This window comes from Acinonyx jubatus, chromosome B1 (assembly GCF_027475565.1).
Source record: "Acinonyx jubatus isolate Ajub_Pintada_27869175 chromosome B1, VMU_Ajub_asm_v1.0, whole genome shotgun sequence".
In the NCBI taxonomy this organism is placed as follows: domain Eukaryota; kingdom Metazoa; phylum Chordata; class Mammalia; order Carnivora; family Felidae; genus Acinonyx; species Acinonyx jubatus.
This window is the reverse complement of record NC_069382.1, coordinates 33,977,612-34,001,914: the sequence shown is the minus strand read 5'-3', so window position 1 is coordinate 34,001,914 and position 24,303 is coordinate 33,977,612. Positions and strand designations below refer to the sequence as shown.

General features: G+C 45.0%; 1 protein-coding gene across 3 annotated transcripts; it reads left to right on the top strand.

Moving 5' to 3' along the window:
• Positions 1-4,749: 4,749 nt before the first annotated feature.
• Positions 4,750-23,890, top strand: R3HCC1 (R3H domain and coiled-coil containing 1). Of its 3 annotated transcripts, none has more exons than XM_027077398.2 (8): positions 4,750-4,779; positions 16,550-16,677; positions 17,097-17,234; positions 17,903-18,497; positions 19,477-19,649; positions 21,075-21,145; positions 22,472-22,567; positions 23,570-23,890. In XM_027077398.2, the coding sequence occupies exons 1-8, from the start codon at positions 4,756-4,758 to the stop codon at positions 23,704-23,706; spliced, it is 1,362 nt and encodes a 453-aa protein (XP_026933199.1). In that variant the 5' UTR covers positions 4,750-4,755; the 3' UTR covers positions 23,707-23,890. The 3 variants fall into 3 exon arrangements, with proteins under 3 accessions (XP_026933199.1, XP_053072395.1, XP_053072396.1); XM_053216420.1 differs by lacking the exon at positions 4,750-4,779 and adding an exon at positions 15,200-15,286; XM_053216421.1 differs by lacking the exons at positions 4,750-4,779; positions 22,472-22,567 and adding an exon at positions 15,200-15,286.
• The last annotated feature ends 413 nt before the right edge of the window (positions 23,891-24,303 follow it).

Sequence of the window (24,303 nt, the reverse complement as noted above, 5' to 3'; positions counted from 1 at the left end):
CCCTACCCCATGAGGGCTGCCCAGCAAAGCCTTTATAGTTGCCTGTAGTCAGGCCTGATCACACATACAATTGGCTTGGAGCCAGACTCCTCATAGGGTGTAACATATATGTGGGCATCTTGCTGAAGGGTTGAATGGGGCTAAAATTCAGGTCAAGATTTCCTGCCAAGCTGTGGGCCCTGGCATGGATTTATGTCCACCTGGAGGAAGGAGCACCTTTTCGTCACACAAAGGTACCATATGGGCTGTTGACAGCCCTGCCCACATTAACAAATCAAAGTACGTCTCACAAAGTCTTCAGTAGATGCAGAGGAGGCATGTGATAAAATTCAACTACCATTTATGATTTAATAAAAGGAATGAACTAGGACCAGAAGGGAATTTTCTTAACCTAGTAAAATGTGTGTCTGTTTCCATATTTCCTCTTCTAAGGACACCAGCATACCGGATTAGGGCCCACCCTACTGATTTTAACATAATCATCTTTTTAGAAGCCCTATCTCCAAATGCTGTCACATATTAAAGGTTTTAAGGATTAGGACTTCAACATGGAATTTGGATAGGAGGTGGGTGTCAGGAGAGACCAGTTTCCAGATGTTGCTGCAGGAAGGCAACCCACAGATTCCCGAAGGCTTGGGGTAAGGTAGAACGGAAAGGGAGGGATAAAGGATGACTGGCTTGGAACAATAGGGTTGATACTGCTCCATTTACTGAGATGGTGAAACCAGGAGAGGAATAAACTTGAGCTTGAGCCAGTGGAGAGCCCTGAGGCATTCTAACCTTTAGAGATTGACTAGAAGAAATGGAGCCCAGAAGAAAACTGAGTGGCAGCTAGTGGGAAGGAGGAAATAGGAAACCTGTAGTAGCTTGGAAACTGAAAGAGAAGAGCCAGCAAGTTCTGTTGATTCTACCATTTCATGTCTCTCAAACTCTTGCTGATTTCTCCTCTCAACCTGACCTGCACCCTGATTCCACTCTAGTGAGGACCAGAAGAGGGAGCACTCTGTTCCAGGTGCAGGCTTAGGGGGATGCAATTCTACAGATAATATCAAAACAATAAAACCCAGTCTGCTTTTTATTATCACCATGTGCTGGCAATTCTAAACCATGTGGGTAATAAAATGCTTTTCTGAAAAAATGATTTATTGGTCTAAGTTCAAAATAATGCCTATGGTTATGTAAGCTTCAAATGGAACATTTTTATTACTATCTTTTAGCAAACCTGGGAAGCTAATTTAGGGAATTCACAATGATACAGTGGGCTGTCACATTCGTTTTGAAAGTAAGTTCTTTACTTATTTTTTTGTTATTTTTTTTAATGTTTATTTATTTTCGAGAGAGAAAGAGAGAGCAAGCAAGGGAGGGGCAGAGAGAGAGAGGGAGACACAGAATCCGAAGCAGGCTCCAGGCTCTGAGCTGTTGATCATGACCTGAGCCAAGGTCAGAAGCTTAACAGACTGAGCCACCCAGGTGCCAAAAGTAAGTTCTTAATAGTTTGGATTTAAAGCTCATTTTAGATGCAGTTCATGTCTTCAACCGTTATAATAATACATACTCCTATGTTTAAAAAAATTTTTTTTAATGTTTATTTTTGAGAGAGAGAGACAGAATGCAAGTGGAGGAGGGGCAGAGAGAGAGGGAAACACAGAACCCGAAGCAGGTTCCAGGCTCTGAGCTGTCAGCACAGAAGACGATGTGGGGCTTGAACTCGATAACTGTGATGAGATCATGACCTGAGCCAAAGTCGGACGCTCAACTGACTGACCCATCCAGGCGCCCCAAACTCCTGTGTTTAAACAGTAGATTCAAAATCTACGACGATAGTAGAGCAATTATAAATACAAAAGGTGGAGCGCCTGGGTGGCTCCGTTTGGTTAAGCGTCCAACTCTTGATTTCAGCTGAGGTCATGATCTTGCAGTTCTTGGGATAGAGCCCTGCATCAAGCTCTTCATTGATAGGGTGGAGCCTGCTTGGGATTCTCTCTTTCCCTCTCTCTCTGCCCCTCCCCCCTCAAAATAAATAAACTTTAAAAAATACAAAAGAAACAGCATGAGTTATAGTAATTGTGTCATTTTAATTATGTTTTACTTGTGTTTAAAATTTAAAACAGTGAAAGAATACAAAGCATTTGGTATATTTTTGTTTGGTAAGTTAGCAAATTTTAGTTCATGCATGAAATATTTTGCTGAATTTGAGTATCTTTAAGTTAAAATTTATTTTTTTTAATGTTAATTGTTGCTGAAGAATGAATCAAGACAATAGTGATTATTACAGATTACTATGTGATTGTTAGCAAAACTAGTTTTGTTGTTTAGAGGAGGAAGATGTTTAAAAATAATCCACTCCCCAGATATCCAATATGCTAGTTATGAGACCAAAATATTTAATATTTCATCTCTGAATATACATATATAAGGACAAAGCTTACTACCTCCTGGGATGCTTTCTATCCTTGCAGTTGGAGACTGGGTGAGGAAAAATACAATCCTTTTTTTCTGGCCAGTGTGAAGGGACAATGAGGAAAATATCACATGAAATGTGGCAGTCTTCATATTAAATTAGCTGATGGCTCCATCTGTATTTTTACAGAAATGGCTCAAGTGGATTTTATTTTGCTGAGTTTCTTTGAATATTTTTTTTTTCCTTTCTCAAAGCTGTAAAAAGTAGTGATTTCCCAATTACTCTTCCTTGAGCCTATAAAGGGGTATTAGGGAGTGAATGCAGGGTTGGGTTCCGGGCCTCCCAGGCCCCAACAGGACACATTTACACATTAGAGTCCAGATGTTATGGGCTAAATTGTGTTCACTCAAAATTCATATGTTGAAGGCCTAATCATCAGTACCTCAGAATGTGAGGTACTGGAGATAGGACCTTTAAGGAAGTGATTTAAGTGATTTAAGGCTGTTAGGGTGGACCCTAATCCAATATGGCTGATGTCCTTATAAAATGAGAAAATCTGGACATACAAAGAAACACCAGGGGGCCCACATGTACAGAGGGACAACCATGTGAAGAAGCAGGGATCTCAGAGGAAACCCGCCCAATCAGCAACTTGATCTTGGATTTCCAGCCTCTGGAACTGTGGGGAACAAAAAGTTCCTTGCCGAAGCCACCCAGTCTGAAGTATTTTCTGATGGCAGGCTGAGCAAACTAATATTATTAGGTGGCATTTGTTTGGACTGAGGATTCCACAGAAGGTTAGTCTTGGGAAATTACTAGAATAAGGGACAGATCACAAACTTTGAGACCATTCTTCTGGATTTGAGTTCCGGCTTTGCTGTTCAGTAGCAGATCATTGGTGGGCCATTTACTGACTGCTGGGGGCCCAATTTCATGTCTGTAAAGTGGGGGTGGAAACCACTACTCAGGATTTCAATGGAGATGACGTGGGGTAATGTATGGAAAGTGCCAGGCCAACAGCAGGAGCCTAATAAATGAGGATGCTGAGCCAAAGCATTCTCCACTGCCTTAGCTCATATTAATTAGATTCTGTCCAAGGGGACTACACTGGGGACGGCTGGAAGTCTGTGAATTTTACAACTAAGGGAGGGTGGTTTTAAAAATATATGTTGAGTAAAGTTTTAAAACTTTTGCTAAATTTGCATGTAGTGTTACTTTGAATGATTTGGGAAGATTAAAAAAAATAAGTGTCTCTTCTCTGCTTATAAAAATAGCATATGTTTCTACATATGAAATACACATGTCTATAGATATATTTTAAGAAAATTTGCGTGAAAGATGCAGGAGTCTAAAGAAGAAAACAACTTATAGTAAAACCAGTCAGGGACAATCACTGCCCACATTTTAGCATGTTTTCTTTCAATATTTTTTTCTGTTGTCTTTTTAAAATCAAGAACATCAATTTTGTGCCATGTTTTTTCACTGAACTTTTGAACACGGGCACTTCCTATGCTGTTACGAAGTCTTTTTTTTTTTTCTTAAATGTTTATTTATTTATTTTGAGAGAGCATGAACAGGGTAGGGGCAGAAGGAGAAGGGGAGAAAGAATCCCTAGCAGACTCCGCACCATTAGTACAAAGCCCTACATGGGGCTCGAACTCATGAACCATGATATCGTGACCTAAGCCGAAACCAAAATTCGGATGCTCAAACGACTGAGCCCCCCAGGCGCCCCTGTTACAAAGTCATTTTTTTTTAAGTTTATTTATTTACTTATTTTATGAGCAAGAGTGTGCATACACAGAGGAGGGGAGGGGCAGAGAGAGGGAAAAAGAGAGAATCCCAAGCAGGCTCCACAGTCAGCACAGAGCTGGACATGGGTCTCAAACCCACAAACTGCAAGATCATGACCTGAGCTGAAATCAGGAATTGGATGCTTAACTGACTGAGCCACCCAGCCACCCACCCCCCACTCCCAGCCTTTACAAAGTCTTAATATTATGTCTCCCTCCTGTCCTCTAGGTCCTGCAGTGCAAAAGGATCTGATGTGAGGTGGCACTTGAACTAGGGAAAACAGATTTGGGTTTGGGTGAGTGTGCAAACACATGCAGTCAAACCCTGGTAAGGAGTCCCTGGCAGGAGCCTAGAGGCTGAGATGAGGCCAGGCCTTAGCCCCACAGCCCACCAGTGAGACCTGCCTCCCACCCCCCATTCCCCATCTGGGTTCCTGTTACTCTGGCCCTTTAAGAAGGGAGCTGGAATTCTGGCAAGCCTGAGGTGGTCTCCTGGGAACTGAGGGACAACAAATAACTTCAGAGAGATTGGGGCTGGGGTGGGGACCCTCCACACCAGGGATGGCACACATGGAGGCCAATCAGGTAGCACAGGGACTAGGGGGTGGATTTCTCATTCCTTTCTTCCTCTGGCCTCTTTTCCCCAGCTTCCCCCCCTCCCCCCCACCTTTCATTGCCCCTCTGCTAGAATTCCCACTGCCTCTCCTCCAGACAGGTTTCATTTCTGGGGACAGTTCTCGCTTATTAAGAGTTTCTTCATGGATCCTGGATTTTTCGGTAAATAAATACATATTCTGCGAACAATGATAATTGGATCCCACCAAATTTCCAGCCTTTCCACTTTTTTTTCTTTCTTTCCTTGAATTGCTTTTGCTAGTACCTCTGGAAGAAATGGTCAAAAAAAGACACTGGTGAATATCACTGGCATGCTCTGAAATGAATGTGGTATCTCTAGTGTTTCCCCATTAAGTTCCATGTGGTATTTTGACTATTTCACTGAGGTCCCTGAGTGAATTTGTATAGAGTTGTCCTTGGTGTGAGTTTGGTAAAGCGTATAGAATGATATTTTGCTCTTTGAATCAGTTTCAATGTTTATAATATAATTGAATCTATCCCATTTGTGGTTTTGCTACAAAAGCTTTGTTTCATGTTATTTCCATCACCTCTTTATTTCTCTATTTTTAAAGTCCCCCCCCCTTGTATTATATTTTGCTATACAGAGTTTTCTTTATTAACTAATGTCCTCAGCCTCTGCCAGTTGGAAAAAATTGTACTTATTGACTTTGTCAGTTATACACCCTTCCTCCTTCCTCCACACTTTAAAATGCATTTTGGGAATCCTGTCTTAATCTGTGGTGATTAAAAATGCTTTTTTTTTTTTTTTTTACATTCTGTAGCCCTCCTTTCAAGAATTATAATATTTGCATACCATTTTCTTGCTGTGATTATTTCATTCAATTGAGTGTGTAAGCAAATTAAATGTTCAATCATGAAGCCTTTTCTCTCATGACATCGCAGTTTGTGAGTCACTTATTTTTGTTCATCTCTTGGTTGTCTGGATTACGTCTTTTAGTAACTTCCCAGGAAGGGGAAAAGCAGAACTTAGAACCATCTAGTAAGTTGTAAGTTGTAAAACTAACTCACAAGTACAGCATGGACAGTAATGAGATTCTTATCAGTGAACAAAGACAAAAAAGAAAAAGAAAGCAAGAAAAGACAACAACAAAAAGGATTTATATAAGAAAAAGGGAAGAGGGGAAGGGGGAAAAAGGGTGCTAGTCTAGAAAGAATTTTGTTTTTCTAATTAAGGTGATTAGCTGGCAGCTATCCAAGAGACCAGTAGGGCAATCTATTCTGGAATAAATTGACTAGGTCTTCAGAGAAAACAATTTTAGTTATTTGTGGATTTTCCAAAAGTCTTGAGACTTAATCTCCACAGGACACATGACAGACTGTCTATAAACACTGCCTGCCTATGTCTCCACCTTAGACAGGCCAGGACCACTCCATTTCCCTCAGCAGAATTTCTGGGAGAGATAGACCTACAAAGTCATTGCAAGTTTGAAAACATCTCAGGTTGCCATCATGGTTTTTAGAATTTTCTGGTCTTAACATTTGTCCTTTAAACTTTCACAGATATTATTCCATTTTCTTCTAGCATATGAGTTGCTAGGGAGATCTGTAGCTACCTGATTTTTTTCCTTTGTGTTCTACCTAAATCATGATATTTGTCTTTTTTTTATGTCCAGAGAAAATGATTTTATCATGATCTGTATTAGCCATTTGTCTGTCTTCCTATCTGTCTATCTATCTATCTATCTATCTATCACCTATTTATTTCTGGAACACAGTAAGTCACTTTAATCTACAGTTTCATGTTTTCCTTTGTTTAAACAAAATATTGTTGCAATTTAAATTTTTGTTCCAATAATTTTGTTTTCTTCTTCAGGTGTCCTAATTATCTATATGTTGGATCTACATACAATGTATGTAAGCCTCTGTATTCATATTTTCCCTAACTGCTTTAATCTTTTCTGTTTTTGCTTTGAATTTCATGTAGTTTTATGTAGTTTTTCTTGAGAGTGGCTTTTTATTCACAAAATATTTATTATAGCTATTTAGCTTTTAAGTTATATTAGTTTATAAAAGTAACACATGTAAATACCTAGTTTTTATTGTTTTAAATTTCAATTTATAAATATTATAATTTTATTTATGTATGTACTATATTTTACAGAAAATGAGAGCAACTTTGGTAAAGTTGAAATGACTGACAAATTTCCCTTAAACATTTGGTCCTGGTTTTACTCATATTTATGAAGTTATCATATTTAATCAGCATGTATAAATTTGATATATATGGGGGCGCCTGGGTGGCGCAGTCGGTTAAGCGTCCGACTTCAGCCAGGTCACGATCTCGCGGTCCGTGAGTTCGAGCCCCGCGTCAGGCTCTGGGCTGATGGCTCAGAGCCTGGAGCTTGTTTCCGGTTCTGTGTCTCCCTCTCTCTCTGCCCCTTTCCTGTTCATGCTCTGTCTCTCTCTGTCCCAAAAAAATAAATAAACGTTGAAAAAAAAAATTTAAATTTGATATATATGGCTTTTCTTTTTTATTAATTGCAAATTTTTATTGTGCAAGTGGTAGAGTTTCATGCATTTGTAAGACATAATAAAAAGAAATCTCGTGTACTCTTTACCCAGTTTCCCCCAGTGGTAACATCTTGCAAGCTATAGCACAATATCAAAACCAGAAGTAGACATTCATACAATCCTCCAATCTTACTCAGATTTTCTCAGTTCTGCTTATACTCATTTGCATTTGTATGCATGTCTATTTCATTCTACATAACCTTATTACACGTGTAGGTTCCTGTATCCACCACCACAGTCAAGACACAGAACACAAAGATTCTTCCTGTAGCTTTTTTGGTTATACCCACTTCCTCTCTCCTCCATCAATCTCCCCCCACCATACCTCCTGTTTCTAACCCTTTCAACCACTAATCTATTCTCCATCTAAAAAAATTTGTCTTTCCAAAATGGTTATATAAATAGAATACACTGAATGACTTTTTAGGATTGGGTTTTTTCACTAAATTGTTACATGTATGTGTGTAAAGTTGTTTGTTATATTTCTTTATACTTTTGATGTCTATAGGGTCTGTAGTGATATTTCCTGTTTCATTCCTGATGTTGGTAAATTGTGTGTTCTGTTTTTCATGTCATTTTATTGACCTTTTCAAAGAACCAGCTCTTTGGGTTATTGATTTTCTCTATTGTTTTCCTGTTTTCAATTTCATTAATTTCTACTCTTGTTTTATATTTTCTTCCTTTCTACTTTTTCTAAGATTTTCTTCTTTTATTTTCTACTTTACTTTTTTTTTTTTTTTTACATGTTTGTTTATTTTTGAGAGAGAGAGAGAGTGCCAGTGGGGAGGAGCAGAGAGAGAGGGAGACAGAGGATCCAAAGCAGGAGTGAACTCAATGTGGGGCTCAAACTCACGAACTGTGAGATCATGACCTGGGCCGAAGTTGGATGCTCAAATGACAGAGCCACCCTGGTGCCCCTAAGATTTTTTTTTTAAGTAATCTCTACACCCAGCATGGGCTCGAATTTACAACCCTGAGACCAAGAGTAACATGCTCTACCAATTGAGCCAGCCAGGTGCCCCCCTTTTCTACTTTCTTTGGGTTTATTTTGCTCTTCTTTATCTTTTAACTCGAGAGTGTTCCTTTTTTCTTAAGGTATGCATGTAGTACTATCAATTTCCTTCATAGCACTGCTTACCTGTGTTCTACAAATTTTGATATATTCTTTTCATTTTTATTCCATTCAGTGTATTTTTAAATTCCCCTAGGATTTCCTTTTTGATCCTTGGATTATTTAGAAGCATGTTGTTTAGTTTCCAAATAGTTTGAGATTTTCCTGCTATGTTTTTGTTATTTATTTCTACTTTGATTTCATTGTGGTCAGAGAACATATGATGTAAATTATTTTAAATAATTTAAGGTTTGTTGTTGAGGTTTGTTTTATGGTCTAGGATATGGTCTATTTTGGACAATTTTCCATGGATACTTAAAACAGAGGTGTATTCTGCTGTTGTCGGGTAGAGTGTTCTACACATGTTGATTAGATCATGTTTTATTTGTTTTCTTCTCTTTCATTTATTTATTTTTTTAAGTAGGCTCTGTGCCTAACATGGGGTTTGAACTCACAACCCTGGAATCAAGAGTCACATGATCTACCACCTGAGCCAGACAGGCACCCCACATGTTGATTAGATCATGTTGATTAATGGTATTGTTGAGTTATTCTACATTTTTGCTGTTTTTCTGTCTACTTATTCTATCAGTTGTTAAAAGAGAGATGTCAAAATCTCTGATTGTGGGCTTTGTCATTTCTCCTTTCAGTACTATGAGTTTTGGCTTTACATATTTTGCAGATTTTTTGTTTTGAACTTACACATACAAGATTGCTATGTCTTCTTGGTAAATTGACCCTTTTATCATTATATAATGTCCCTCTCTGTCTCAAGTAATTTTCTTTGCCCTGAACTCTATCTTATCTGAAATTAATATAGCCACAGCTGCTTTTCTTTGATTAATGTTTGCATTATAGATCTTTTTCCATCCTTTTACTTTCAACCTGCCTATATTTTTATATTTGAAGTAAGCTTCTTGCAGACGGCATATAGTTGAATCATGGTTTTAAATTGACTTTGACAATCTGTCTTTTAATCGGTGTATTTAGAACATTTACATTTAGTATAATTAGTGATATTTTAGGGTCTAGGTCTGCTATTTTATTGTTTGTTTTCTGTTTGTTTTCTTTGTTTTATACTTCTGTTTTCTTTTTCCTGTATTTCTGTAGGTTACTTGAACATATTTTAGAATTCCATTTTGATTTATCTATAGTATGTTTTTAACCTATAGTATTTTTAAATGTCTCTCTATAGCTTTTTTAATGGTTGCTTTGGTATCACATAACTTACTATAGTCTTCTGGTGTTCTCAGTTTACCAATTTGAGTAAAGTATAGACACCTTACCTCCATTTTTCTTCTTTTAACCTCCTCCATTTATAATAAATTGTTTTAAATATTTCCTCTATGTACATTTAGATCCACTAGTTGGTTATAATTTTTGTTTTAACCGTCAAGCACAATTTAGAAGATTCAAGAAGAGAAGGCAAGTCTGTTGTATTACTTTTATTTTTGCTTACTCTATTCTTTTTTCCTTCTAATGTTCTAAGATTCTTTCTTTTATTGTTTCCTTTTTATTTAGAGAAATTTTTTTAAGCTGTTCTTTTAGGCTAGGTCTCCTGGCAACAAGTTATCTTACTCTTTATCTGAGATTGTCTTGATTTCTTCTTCAAATTTGCTATATCTTCTTGGTAAATTGACCCTTTCCACATTTCCCAGTGGATTTCTTCCCAAGTTTCAGAAGTTTTCAGCCATTGTTTTAACCACTTTTCCCACCTCACCTTATTTCTCTTCTCTTTCTAGGACTCTAATAAAATGAATATAAAATTGTTTTGTTAAAGTCTCACAGATCACTTTGTCTCTATTCATTTTTGTTTTCAGTCTGTTTACTCTCTATTGTTCAGATTGGGTAGTTTCTAGTTTTATTTTCTAGTTCATAGGTTCTTTCCTTTTCTTATTCCATTCTGCTACTGAGCATTTTATTTTGGTTATTGCATTTTTCAATTCTAAAATTTCCTTTTGGTTCTTCTTTACATGTTCTGTGCCTTAGCTGAGACTATTTTTTTTCCCCATTTATTTCAAGTGTGTTCATAATTGCTTGTTGAAGCATTTCTATCATGGCTACTTTAAAATCTTTGTCAGATAATGTGACATTTCTGGCATCTCAGTGTTTGTATCAATTGACTGCCTTTTCTCATTGAGTATGAGATCTTCCTAGTATTTGGTATAAGTATTTCTGATTGAATTCTGGACATCTTGGGTGTTATGTTGTAAGATTCTGGGTCTTAACTATATCTCTGTTTTAGCTGTCTTTTCCTGACACCACTCCAGCAGGGGGATGGGGGGAACTGCCTCTTACTGCCAGGTGGGGGTTAAAATCCAGGTTCCCCACTCACCCTCCTTCACACCTGAGGTGGGGGCCCCTCATTATTGCTGGGTGGGGGGTGGGAGTTCTGGATTCCCAGGAAGCCTCCAGGGATACTTTCCTGTCTGGGAGAGGTAGAAGTGATGAAGTTTTGAGGTGATTGGGTATTCACAGGTTCCAGAGCCAATGGCCAAGAAAATTCTTGAAGACGTCTTTGGTGCAAAAAGGTGATTTTATTAAAGCATGGGGACAGGATCCTCGGGTAGCAAGAGCTGCACTGGGGTTGTGAAGAGTGACTGGTTATAGCTATACTATGAAGTTGAGGAGGTAAAGGCAAAAGAAAGGCCTCCAGAGTGACTTTGATATGCTAAAGACTCCAAAGATAACTGAGGCCTTGCTATTGTCAAGCTAAGGTTGTTTCCCCCTCTATAAGGCATTAACATTAAGATAGTAGGGAGTTCCTGGAGAAATTTTTCACTCTGTCTGCCTCAAGTGTCTGTCAATGGTCTGCAGGTTATAAGGAGATTTACTTTTACCTGCCATTTCCTTCTTGTCTTTTTTCCCCATATCACTATGGAAGGGTGATGCTGGGGCTCCAGGGAACTAAGTCTATAGGTTTCTGGAGATTAGGCTATTGATAGGATTGCCTTTTTCTTGTAATTTACTAAGATATTTATAAACTGATAGAGACCCATGTCCTATATGACTGTGATCTCTATCAGTAGGCCATTTGTTTTCTTACTTTTCCTTTGTCCTTGGGCAGCCAGGAGTGCCTGAGGAATATCACACGAATCCAACCTGTGGGGGTTTGTGCTAGCTTGTATTTTGCCCTCAGTCTGCCTCAAGCTCCCTCATCAGAAGTGCCTTGCTGCTCCCTACATGGCTTCCACTGACACAGTGGCGGGGGGGGGGGGGGGGGGGGAAGTGGCCTCTTGATTTCTGCATCCTGATGAAAGTCCTACTGTCCGTGAGGCCTCCTATGATAGCACGCCAGTGAGGAGGGTGAGGAGGAAGGTGACTTTTTACTGCTGGGTAGGGGTGGAAGTTAGGCTCTCTAGTGGTCTCTACTGATACGGCAGGAAGCTGTCAGGGCTCATCACCACCTGGAAGGCACGAAAGTCCCAATTCTCTACTGAGCCTTCTCTGACATTATCTTGGTGGGAAGGTTGTGGCACTTTATTACAAGACAGTGAAAGTGACAATTTAAGTTACTATTTGGCTTTTGCTGGTTTGAGTGAGGAGAGTGTTTGGCTGGGGTAGAACAGTTATTGTCTCAAAGTATTCTTTCTTGCTAGCTTGCCCCTTTAAGTAGATAGGAAAAAAAGGCTTTTGTCTGGTTTTTGTTTTGTATTGTTTTGTTTGTGTCTTTTGATGTTCCTGGGTTGCTGGCTTCTTTAAGCTCCGGGTCTGGGAATGTGAGGCATAAAATAAAACAAAAACAAAAACAAAAACCAGGAAATTTACCACTTTGTTTTTCCTTGAATCCTGAAGTCCCTCGCTGGTCTGCTTTCTTCTCTCTACCTTTTAGTCTCCTTATACTTGTTTTATATACAGTGTTCAGGGTTTTTAGTTGTATTTAGTGGAAGGAATAGGGAAAAGTATGTTTACTCTATATTCCATAATTCCTAACTTAAAAAAAAAGTATATTTGTTTTGAGAGAGAGAGAGAGAAAGTGGGGGAGGGACAGAGAGAGAAGGAGAGAGAGAATCCTAAGCAGGCTCCAGGCTGTCAGCACAGAGCCCCACAGGGGCTCTAACTCATAAACCATGAGATCATGATCTGAGCCAAAATCAAAAGTCAGATGCTTAACCAACTGAGTCACCTAGATGCCCCTCCATAAGTCCCAACTTTTTTTTAAGCATATCAAATGAATGACCTTGTGGGGTATAAAGCAAAATGTTTCTCTGTGTTGTAAACAACTCTTGATCTTAAAGTATTGCAAATCCAGCTGTCTTTAATATTATGATACTGTTTACCAACGTAGTCAAATACTCTTACTGATGTGATGTGGGCCAGGAGGGAACTGTCAAGAAAGAATTCTTGAGACGTTTTCAGTGTAAAAAGATGTTTTTATTAAAGCATGGCATCAGGACCTGTGGGCAGGAAGAGCTGTACTGGGATTGTAAGGAGCTATTGATTATAAATTTTTAAGTTCATGGTAGTGGGGATAAAGACAAAGGAAGTTTCCAAAAGGATTTTCACATGCCAAAGAAGGCTTACAGGATCCTGGAGGCCCAGCTATTGTCCAGCTAAAGTTGCTTTTTGCGTCTAGCAAAGCATTAACATTAAGGCAGTTGTGAGTTCTTTGAGGAAGTCCTCTCTGCCAGTCTCAAGTATTTATCAATGGGCTGCATGTTTTAGGGAAGTTTAATTTTATCTACATTTCTTTTGCCTTTGTTCTCCTCATCTTTACATCTACCCATTTAAAATTGTAAGTCTGACCGACACCATATGTTTTCACTCATATGTGGATCTTGAGAAACTTAACAGAAGACCATAGGGGAGGGGAAGGGGAAAAAATTTTTCAGAGAGGGAGGGAGGTAAACCATGAGACTCTTAAGGACTGAGAACAAACTAAGGATAGATGGGGGTGGGGGGTGGGGGAGAGGGGAAAGCAGGTGATGCGCAGGGAGGAGGGCACTTGTTGGGATGAGCACTTGGTGTTGTATGGAAACCAATTTGACAATAAATTATATTTAAAAAAATAAAATTGTAAGTCTGAGATCCATTTCACTTTTTAAATTGGAATCACCACCTAATGTGTTAGATTCTCTAATATGCCAAACGATGCAAACATTACAAGGACTTTTGATAACAATAATAAACTTGATATTCTTTTTTAAAGTTTATTTATTTATTTTGAGAGAGAGAGAGAGAGTAAGCAGGGGAGGGGCAGAGAGAGAGGGAGAATCTCAAGCAGGCTCCATTCTTCCAGCAAAGAGCCTGATGTGGGGCTCGAACCCACAAACCATGAGATCATGGCCTGTGCCGAAACCAAGAGTCGATGCTTAACCGACTAAGCCGCCCAGGTGCCCCATAAACTTGATATTCTTACATTTAAACTTAAGCACAAAGAGAACACTATGGCAGCAAGGGACTCCAGGTCCATCTTTTCAGAGGGGACTGTTTGTAACCCCGTGTCCCCCTGCATTCAATTCTTTCATAATCTGTCAGTCATACCTCTTGTTGGGGTAAAATTCTCTAGCACGTATTAGCATGTTTCTCCAGCTGATCAGATTCATCTAATTTATTTACTTCCTGATTTTTGCATCTGGCCACTGGCCATCGGGACAATTTTAATGACATTCTAGAGATGGAGAATCTTAATCCTGTGGTGTTTAGGAGCATGTGTGTGGCAGTCAGGCTAGATCTAGGTTTGAGTGAGTTCCAACTCTGCACTTAGTAGTTGGGTGTCCTTGGCTAAACCTCGGCTTATTTTTCTACAATAGGGTAACAATCTCCATCTGAAAGGGCTGCTGTAAGGATTTAACGAGCGCAGTTTTTATGCACTCGTTAAACAGTAAATAGTAATCTTCTTTTCCACAAGCATTTACTCAACATCACTGCTTAGTTGGCTCTAGTTTTTGCCGCTCCTGTAATGAACATGATTGCCTCTTTCACATCTTTCCGTGGCTCTGACAGTTCTCTTTCATCTCAGCCTGTTGGTTTATCCATTGTGACAGGGAAATCAGGCTTTCTTTGAATTCCTTGGGAATGTGAAGCAGTTATTAACTGCAATTTTATTCTCTTTTCTCAAGATGATCTTCCAATGTACTCTTACCCTCCACGCTCTTTTTCCTACTATGTTCTTTTCTTTTTTTTTTTTTTCCTGTAGAAATTCTGTGTATCTTTTGTGCTGCTTTTTGTTCTGTTTACTTCCTTCTGAGTAATAGAGACCATTTTATCCTTATCTGATATTGTCCCAAAATAGCGTCGGTGGATGCATTTTGATTCTCTTCCACATTTATCTGGGCATCCCTTCAAAACCTCCACCCATGGTGGAGGCCCGCATGCTGACACCTTTTTTTCTGTTCACCCTCTGAGCTGTCCGAAGAAGGTATGGTAGAAAGGGTTCAGGGGCAGTCCTTCTTCTACAAGCTTTGTTTTTACGGTCTCTGAATGTGTTGAACATCTGTACTGTGGACCCTTTAAAGAGGTGGAGGCATGGCTTGTTTCCTGGGTTTTGATTTGTCCCTCTATTTGGGGGGAGAGACAGCCACTTTGTTGAGAAAGTTGGGTCTTTGTTTCCTGAGTCCCCAGGAATATTTCTCCCAGGTCAGGTCTGGTCTGCGGCTGTGGCTGAGTGGGCTTGCCTTCCAGCCTTCCAAGGGCCAAAGAAGCCTGGTCGGAGAAACAGTGCCATCTTGTGGCCACTCAGCATTCTCTGCAGGCCTGCTCCCACTTCATTTAAGCCTGTGTGGGGTGTGGGTGGGGCCTGTAGGGTCAGAAACCAAATGGATGTCTCTTGTTCTTCCTGCCACTCTCCTATCCTCTGCTCCCTCAGAGGCTGGACGTCCCTTCAGGCTGGAGGTAGGCGACGTGCCTGGCCTTCAGAGGCTCCTCGCTACCATGCCCAGAAAGGGGACTCAAGACTTGGCTCCCTTGAGTTCTCCCTGTACTGGGTTTTGTCTTTCTCCTAGGTCCTTTTTATTCTTCAAACTATTTAGAAAGATAGTTTTTGTAAATGTGATATAATAGCACCATCTTTTAAAGCAATACTCTGAGAAAAGTGAGAAAGCAAAATGCATCTTAATTTCCCCCATTTTTCAGTTCCCAGGCCCCTTCTCCAAGCCCATCTTATTTAAAAAAAAATTTTTTTTTAAACAACCAGCCCACCTTTTGAGGTATACTGTCCCCATGACCTTGCCCGTATCCTACCGCAGGGTACATTCAGACTGTCCCTTCTCTGTATTAAAAACTGGGTCTTACGTGTTGTTAGCTCAGGGCTCTGCTTTGCTCTGAGCTTCTGGATTCAGGATGATCAGGGGCTTCCATTTCAGCACTTTCAGGAAACAGGAGGATTTTGATTCTGTTCTCGTAGATTATAGACCCAGGAGCAGTCTGATGGCAAGAATTTCAAGCCCCAATTAAGGTTACTAATTGGAGTTATTCCTTGTTAGGTCCCTAGGGAGGGGAGCAAGGAGCCGGACAATCTAGCTCATAGGAAACTGGCACATAGGAACCACTCAAAAGTCTTTGCTGAACTTAATTAATCCTAGGAGACAGTGTGCTCTCATGGGCAAAAAAAACTCCACGACACGCCCCTCTGCCATTTCTGCGATGCCTCCCCCGGGCCGCGCGGTGGCGCTGTGACTCCTCGGAGGCCCGGTGGTGCTTGGGCGCTCCGGGGGCTCGGGCTTCCGGGGGCCCTCAGAGCGGCGGCGACCCGCGGGGCGGTGAGTGCGGCTTGCGGGCTTGGGGGCGGGCAGTCACCCCGGGCTGGCACCGCGCCTTTAGGGCCTCTCGCTCGTGGCCTGGGGAGGGCCGGCCGCGCCCGCCGAGCAGGCCCGAGCGGCGCCGCGCATGTCAGCCGGGCGTGAGAGCGGCGGGCCCGCCCCAGGGAGAGGGAGCGCGGCGTGGGGCTCCTTGTGCAGGGGTGCGCGTCCCCGCAGGGCCAGGAGACTCCTCCCTGGGCACGTCCTTCCCCGCCTCGGAGCCTGGCTCCTCCTCACTTGGAAGAGAGACCTTGGCCGCGGTGGCCTCTACGACCTTTTCCGCGGCAGCGACGCTGCGGGGTTGTGGGTGGGCCCGGGGTCTGTGATCTGATCCTGCCGCGTCCGTCTGCCTCCCCAGGCTCTCCCACCTGTCACCCTGGCCCTTCTTTGCTTGGACGGCGTCTTCCTCTCCTCCGCCGAGAATGACTTTGTGCACCGCATCCAGGAGGAGCTGGACCGCTTTCTGCTGCAGAAGCAGCTGTCAAAGTAAGCCGGAGTGGGTGGTGGGGGGTGCGGGCTGCCAGTGCAGGGAGGGCAGGTTCGTCCAGAGCCACCTGGGCCCCCTTCCCAGGTAGTTGGTTCCTACCTGTCTCTGATCTTCGCCTTTGGGTTTAATAACCTGCTCGCTAGCTTCTCCCAGCCACATTTTTCCTGTGTAATTCTGAGCATCACCCAGAGATTTGAAGGGCTCCAGCACAGGAATGGAATAGGACCACTAAGTTCCCGTGATAACCTCTATGCCCATGTCCTTTGCAGGCGGCCAGGGACGCAAGGGGGCAGAGGGAGCCGAGGGTCTAGCCTACTGTAAACTGGGCATGGACCTGGGCTGGGGAGTGGGAGTCAGGCCTTAGGGGGATGCCAGCACCCAGAGCCCCTGCTCAGCACTCATTCCCTTCCCTTCCCAGGGTACTTCTTTTCCCCCCACTCTCCAGTCGCCTCCGGTACTTGATCCACAGGACAGCAGAGAATTTTGATCTTCTGAGCAGCTTCTCTGTTGGGGAGGGCTGGAGGAGAAGGACAGTCATCTGTCACTTGGATATCAGGTGTGTATCATAGCGCTGTGGAGGGCCCTCAGAGTTCCTTGTGGGTGGGTGGGTGAGGTGGACAGGAGCCAGAGCCAGCAGGCCCCCAGGCTGCTGCCTCTGGCCCCACCTCAGCTGCTTAAAGACAGTGCTGCCTTTTGCCTCAGCAGTGCACTAAGTGTGCATTGTTTGTGGAATTCATTTGGCAAAATCAGCTATCCACTTGGGCCGAAAGAGAGAAAAATAGAGCAGTTTAAGCGGTGAGAGTGTTTGCCTCGAGATGCCGTGGCACAAGGGAAGCGCATTCAAGCCTCACACGTCTCTGTTACCATGTGCATCTCTCAGGGTCTTATCACAGTGACTGTGATCCTGGTGTTTAAAGTTACATATTTTTCTAGTGACAAAGTTCCTAAATGCAAGTACTTATTTCATCTAGTGTATAACCGAAGATTCAGCTGTCTCTAATAGTTTATAATACTAGAGGGAGAGCTGGTTGCTTTGGGCTTCTTCAAAGTTGGCATTCAACCTCCACTACATTGCCTTCCTATGGCATTTTCAGGGGTCATTTTGGCTTGGGTTTTGGCCTAATGCTGACCTGAGAGCCTCATGCCTGAATGGTAGGTAGCTGCAGTAAACCATTTTCCTTGGGGCCTAACCACAGCTCTGATCCCCTCCTGCTCCTGCTCCAGGTTACCCAGTTCAGATGGACTCTCTGGCCCCTGCCACCCTCCTGCCTCCCAGCCTAGCAAGCACCGAGGACCTCGGCCCACCTCAAACCAAGGAGCACCTGCTGGTCCTCGGGGGGCGCGGGCTGGCCGGTGGCATCGTGGACGCAAACCAGACCAGGCTTTGTATGTGCCCCGAGTACTGCGCAGGCAAGAAGAATGGGTACCACCCTCTACCCAAGGGCTCAAGGGAGATGCTCCAGCTGGTGGGCTCCTGGAAGAGCCTGGAAATGTTGGTGCTGAGGATCTCAACTCTGATCAGGACCTCCCTGTGTTGACAACTCAGGCACCTGAGGACCTAGAGGGCCCAGACCAACGCTGTGACAATGAACAGCTACTGGACCTAGTTGGCATTGAGTCCCCACAGCCCGAGAGCCACTCAGGGACAGGACATGGGTTGGAGATGGCCACACAACTTGGGTCCAGTCTGAGGCTGGACTCAGAAGAGGCGAATGGGAGTGAGGTGGAGAAGAGCCTGGCAGAGGAGGAAGAAGCAGAGTTGGAAGAGTTGGGGCTTGGCAGCTGCTCCGAGGATGATTACAGTGAGCTGCTACAGGAGGTGATGAGGCTCTTAAACCCAGAAAAGGGAGGGCGGAAGTGAGGTGGGTGTGGTCGAGGGTGGATGGGCACCAAGGGTCCTGGTGAGGAGAGGGTGGGGTTTGTGCTGCCTGAGCAGGGCTGGGTGCTGGGTTTTAGGTGTCCTTTAGGAGACGTAGTGGGGAGCACTGGGCCTTGCACGAAGGAGTCGGGACTGACACGGTGGGAGGATCGAGGCTCAGGATATGGGGTCGGGTACGTAACCATGTAGGAGCTGTCTGACAAGCTCTTCTACCAGCAAGTCATTTTGTTTTTCTAAATCTCAGTGCCCTCATCTGAGAAACGAGTAATGATACATGCTTCACAAGGTAGCAGATAGGATATGTGTGGAATTGCTTCCTAAAGGACTACAGACCTTGGTCATAAGAATGATCTTTCGCCTGAAGCTTTGTTTTACAAATTTCATTTCCTTGGAACTGTGTGTCTGCCCCTGAGACTGGCTGTCGTGTTCAGTTGGGAGGGTAGCCATCTTTTATTACTATATTATAGATGAAGGGTAGAGACCAGAAAGACTTGCTTAATATCACATTGTTAAGGGGAAGAAAGATCCTGAACTTGCCCAGTTCTGTCTCTTCCTGACTGTATATCTTTGGGCAGAATTGCTTAACCCTTTGATTTATAGCATTTCCATCTATAAAGAGGGTATATATAGGATACAGTTTTCAGGGTTCTATGAAACATATTGTGTGTAAATGCCAGTTACCCAATGGAGACTCCATAAAAGTTACCTTCCCTAAAACTCCCACCTCTCCACCTTCTAGCCCATTCTGCCATCATGCTGCCTTTCCCAGACTTGCTGGGTATTGCTTCTGTGGGAGGCCACTTTTGGTGCTCACCTCCCTGCCAGCCCAGGAGCCTGCAGGACTGTGTGTGGTTTTGAAAGCAGGTGTTTGGAGCCCTGTGTGTCAGAGCTCCCCTTGCTAAAGGGTGCGATCTCCCAGATAACAGACAACCTGACTGAGAAGGAGATTCAGGTAGAGAAGATCCATGTGGACACGTCCTCCTTCATGGAGGAGCTGCCTGGAGAAAAGGATTTTGCCCACGTGGTGGAGATCTACGACTTTGAGCCGACACTCAAGACTGAGGACCTGCTGGCAGCATTTTCCGAGTTCCAGTGAGTGCTCCCGAAGCTTCAGGGAGGCAGGGGAGGTGGGTGCTGGCCTCTGGAGAGGAGCTAGACCATCGCTTTGTTGTTGGGGACACTTGCCTGCCCTTCCCCAGTGTCTAGCTATCTGGAAAGAAAGGCAGAAAGTGGGTGTGGTTGCCCTAGGCTTCATATTCCTTCTGGCCTATGACTGTACAGAAGAGGAGAGCTGATTTTCTGGTGAGGGACACATTCAGTGGCCCTAGATCTGGTCCTGCTGGTCCGCGGCAGCAGACCTCCATCCTGCCCCCCTGCACCCCCTGCACCCCCACACGTCTGCCAGGAGCCAGCCCCTCATCAGGATGCATGACACAGGCATGACACAGGCAGCCCACTGCCTCCTCTGCTCCACGTCCCAGCCACCCACTCAGTCAGTGGGCCGAGGGCCATTTCTGTGTAAGAACTGTTTGTGGGGTGAGCTGGGGTTGAATGTGCTCGGGCAGAGTCAGGGTGGAGACGGGCACCAAGAGGTTATGTTGCAAGGAAAGACTTCTGTTTTCCCAAATTTCTTGGATCCAACTCCAGTCTTTTTGCTTTTTCTCTATCTCTCTTTCCTCCAGTCTCCCTTCTCTTTTCCTGCTTAGTCCTTTTTTTAAAATTTTTGTAAAAGAGTTTATTTTTCAGTAATCTCTACACCCAACACAGGGTTCGAACTCACAACCCCGATACCGAGTTGCATCTCCACTGACTGAGCTGGTCAGGTGCCTTCCTGCTTAGTCTTTTAAAAATCCCTTTCTTCATGGCCCCCTTTTCTGACTGCTTCCGAAACTGCCCTCCCTTGCCTCCCTGAGCCTGAGGAAGGCTGAGGGGGCAGCTTCGTGGGGCAAAGGGGCACATCTGCTCTTGTTCCCTAAAAGCGTGGCCAAACCGGGGCCACCTGTGACTTCCTCAGCCCACGTGGGCAGTGCCCACAGAGAAACTGGGGGCCTGAACTGCTTTTGGCCTCTCATCAGCCCCATAGTCTGTGGCTTTCTTGGGCAGTAGGAAGAAAGTTGATTAGGGGCAGTAACACTGACTGCTTATTTTAGGTCCTGTCCTGTGTTCCTAGGACATAAACCCTTTTGTCTCCAGTCTTGGACCCTATGCCCTTGGCCTTGCTGTGATGGTGCCTGTGTGGAGTCATCTTTACCGTTGGCGCTAGGCTCTTTGAATCCTGGCTTTCTGCAGTCTAGGAATCTGGGACGTATCTGATCAACACGGGTGATACCTTTCTCAAGCCAACCATATGGTCTTCAGAGAAAGTTTGCTGCAAAGGGTGGTCTCCTTCCCAGGGGAGATCGGAACTTGTGTTGAGCTCATAGTGTTGGAGGATTGGAGGCGGGAGGGGACTCCTTTCTCAGAAAGGGTTTTGCCCCTTGCTTTTGTACTCACTCTGTCTCCTCTTCCCTGGCACAGAGAGAAGGGGCTCAAGATTCAGTGGGTAGATGACACGCACGCGCTCGGTGTCTTTCCCTGCCTGGCCTCAGGTAATGTGGCTTCACAGTGGGCTTGGCTCTTCTCTGACTGCCATTGACAAGGGTCCAGGGTGCAGGCTAACCTGAGTGAGTGGACTGCCAGGGCCTACTCCCAGCCTGCCTCATCCAGAAGTTCAGAGGCAGCAGAGTGGGCTCCGGGCCAGGCTGCTCACACCCTCCCCTGTTCACGGTGGTGCCTGTTTCAGATTCTGGTGACATTTACTGAGTACATGTCTCAGGCCAAGCTCATGGGGCTTCCACATATTAAATCATAAGAAAGTGCTCTTTTCATAGGTAAAAAGCATTTAAATACTGATAATTTCGTCTGGTTCAGACAGATGCATTTTTACTTGGTTTTCATTGCAGCCTCAAGATGTAGGTCAGATTACTTCTATTTTACAGATGGGGAGACTGAGGTGCCCAGAATGCCAGTGGTCTGGGATGTCAAATCTGGGGGTGTCAGCCAACCTCCTGGCTGTAACTCTGGGCTCCTGCTCCCTCTCGGCCACTTTCCGAAGGTGCCGCTGCCACACCACTGCTCACTATGGGTGTATTTATCAAGACCCTTGACCTCCTTGGCTGGGCTTTTCATAACCACGAGCTTCTGAATACCAGAGCTGGGAGAGGCCATAGTTGGTGTGGGCCCAGTTCTCAGGAGAGCCTGAGGTGTTTAGAGAGCAGAAGGACTGGGGCAGCCCCACAGAAGGACCTGACTGAAGGGGAGGCAGGGAGGATGGCCACAGGGTGTGGTGCAAAGAATGGGTGCTGGGTGAGGCTCAGCCACGGCTGCCTTCTGGGCTCTGCCAAGCTGTGTGCGATGAGTACGTCACGTCCTGGCCTCAGTTTCCTCATGCATAAAAGGGTGGCTTGGACCCGAAGCCCCTGCAAGCTCTGACATGCTGAGTCTGACATGCTCAAATACTCCATGACCCCGCAGAACTCGGGGTAGTGAGGGCATGCGCCCGGGAGAGTCGTGAGTGGGGGAAAGGGTAGAGTTTATTTGAGGCTCCTGGGCTTTAGAAGGTGGGAGCCTGCCTTCCCTGATGTCACAATTGCAGCCTTGCTGGTTGGTGTGGCTCCTGACCACCCCACGGTAGCGTGTGGAAGCTGGCCGTGCACGGGTGCCCTGTGTAGGCCTGCGGGGCGCTGGGCGTGAGGTGAACAGATGGTGGTCGTCTCTTGCCCAGTCAGAGTGGTGTCAGGGCAGCCCTATCCCCGAGCCTTAAATGGGCGCACAAAGCTGCTCCATCAGTTTGGGGTGATACATGCATCCCTTGTCCCTGAGGGGGCCTCACCAGGAAGAAGAGCAGTGGCTTCAGATCTGTTTTCTTTTCATAGCCGCTGAAGCCCTGACCAAGGATTTCTCTGTGCTCAAGATCCGGCCCCTTACGCAGGGAACCAAGCAGTCAAAGCTGAAAGCTTTGCAGAGGCCAAGTAAGGAAGCCAGTTGTGTCCCGATCGAAAGGCTGTATGAGTGTTTGGTTGGGCAGGGTGGGGCCTTCCCTCCAGATTCATTCCTTGGTCTTCAGCTGTCTGCCCTAGGACCCCTGGGCTACAGTGGCCAAAGGGGTGCTCCTTCCCCACCCTGGGGGCTGGAGTGCCTAGGGAAGAAGGGCCCCAGGAGGGAGAGCTGTTTGCCAGCTTCTCTGTGCTGGGCTTGCCCTCCTATGCGTACCTCTTCTGGGTGCTGTTCAGGGAAAAGCTTGGTTTTTCCTGTAGGGTCATGGGAGCCATATTTTACAGTGGGGTTGAAAGAGCTTAGATTCTGGGGTCAGCCCTGGGTATGATCCCGCTTCTGTCACCTATTTAAGTTGACCTTGAGCAAGCCACCTAATGTCTGTGAGATGGTCCCTGTCTCTGTAAAATAAGCAGATTGTTCTGGGTGTATTGGAGGAGTGAGCAAAAGAGCCTGGCAGACCTGTCTAGAGCAGTGGGGGGCACAGAGAAGATGCCAAGGAAATGATACCTCCTCTTTTTTCCTCTTCTCCTTCCAGAAAGCACGATGGGGGATTTTAGAGGCCAGTTTTCTGTGGCTGCAAAGCAGTGACTGGCAAAAGTGGCCCAGAAGAGGCCGGCCGAGGCTATCCAGTGCTCTTGTGGCCTCTGTAGCCTTTGCCCCAGACTTGGGGACAGTAAATATTCTGTCAGTCCCAGAGCTCCAGGTGTCCCACCTGACTTGACTTCCCTCTCAGTTGGCTCTGCAGTTCAGAGAGGTATATAAGATTAGCCCACCCTCCTTCCCCTCACTTCCCCCAGATGGAGAGACAGGGAAGGTGCAGAAGCAGCAGGATTAGGTGAGGACCCCATGGGCATCATGCTGTGGGCACAGCTGGGCCTTAGAGGTTGGCTCAGATGGCCTCTAGTCTGCTGTCATTGGGAGGAGTGGTGGCCACAGCCTTGAATTCAAGTCCCCGTCCCATGGGGCTTTCCTTTTAGAGCTCCTGCGTCTGGCGAAGGCGAGACCACAGACAAATACAGCGGTGGCCAGGAGGCTGGTGGCCCGGGCCCTGGGGCTCCAACACAAGAAGAAAGAGCGGCCTGCGGTCGAGTCTTCTACCTCCCTGAGGCCCTGAGAGGCCCAGCAAGCCTGGATCGGTGGCCCCAGGACGAAGCTGGTGCGCCAACACCACAAGCCTTTATAGACACCGGAACAGCCCTGCACTATTTGTCAGGGTGTCCTTGTTGGGTGTGGTGGGCTTTAGTTTGGTCTAGTTCCAGAAGTTGAGAAAAAATAAAAACCTGACAGTTGTTTCCAAACGCGATGGTCTGCGAGGCAACACCAGGGGGTGCTGTCTGTCTCCTAGTTTAGACTGGGGCTGCCGAACAAAAGGGGCCCCCAGATTGGCCTGGAGGATCCCAGCTGGGCCTCAGGCATTTGGCCCAGCACCTGCCCAGTTCATGGGGGGAGGAGGTTGCACCTGTTGTGTGACACCTGCCCAGTCTCCTAACAAGTCAGGCATCCTAACCTGCCGTGGGCTGCAGGGCAGCAGTGGGCTGATGGCAGTGCTGAGGGCACCAACGCTGTGAACTTGTCCTCGTGTTAACCTGCCGGCGTGGGTTACAGAGGGGCTTCTTGCAGAATTCTGTAACTGTGAGCAAAGCCAAGAGGTAAAATCTGAAATGGCCCATGAATTTGAGCCCCCCTCACAGGACAAGGGCATCAATGGGGA

What these genes read in the sequence shown, in the direction of transcription:
- R3HCC1 (XM_053216420.1), top strand. Translation starts at nt 15,215, where the DNA reads ATGTCTCTTGTTCTTCCTGCCACTCTCCTATCCTCTGCTCCCTCAGAG. An exon ending in ATCTGTCACTTGGATATCAG is followed by an intron (nt 17,235 to 17,902) that starts GTGTGTATCATA and finishes CTCCTGCTCCAG; the next exon opens with GTTACCCAGTTCAGATGGAC. An exon ending in GCAGCATTTTCCGAGTTCCA is followed by an intron (nt 19,650 to 21,074) that starts GTGAGTGCTCCC and finishes TCCCTGGCACAG; the next exon opens with AGAGAAGGGGCTCAAGATTC.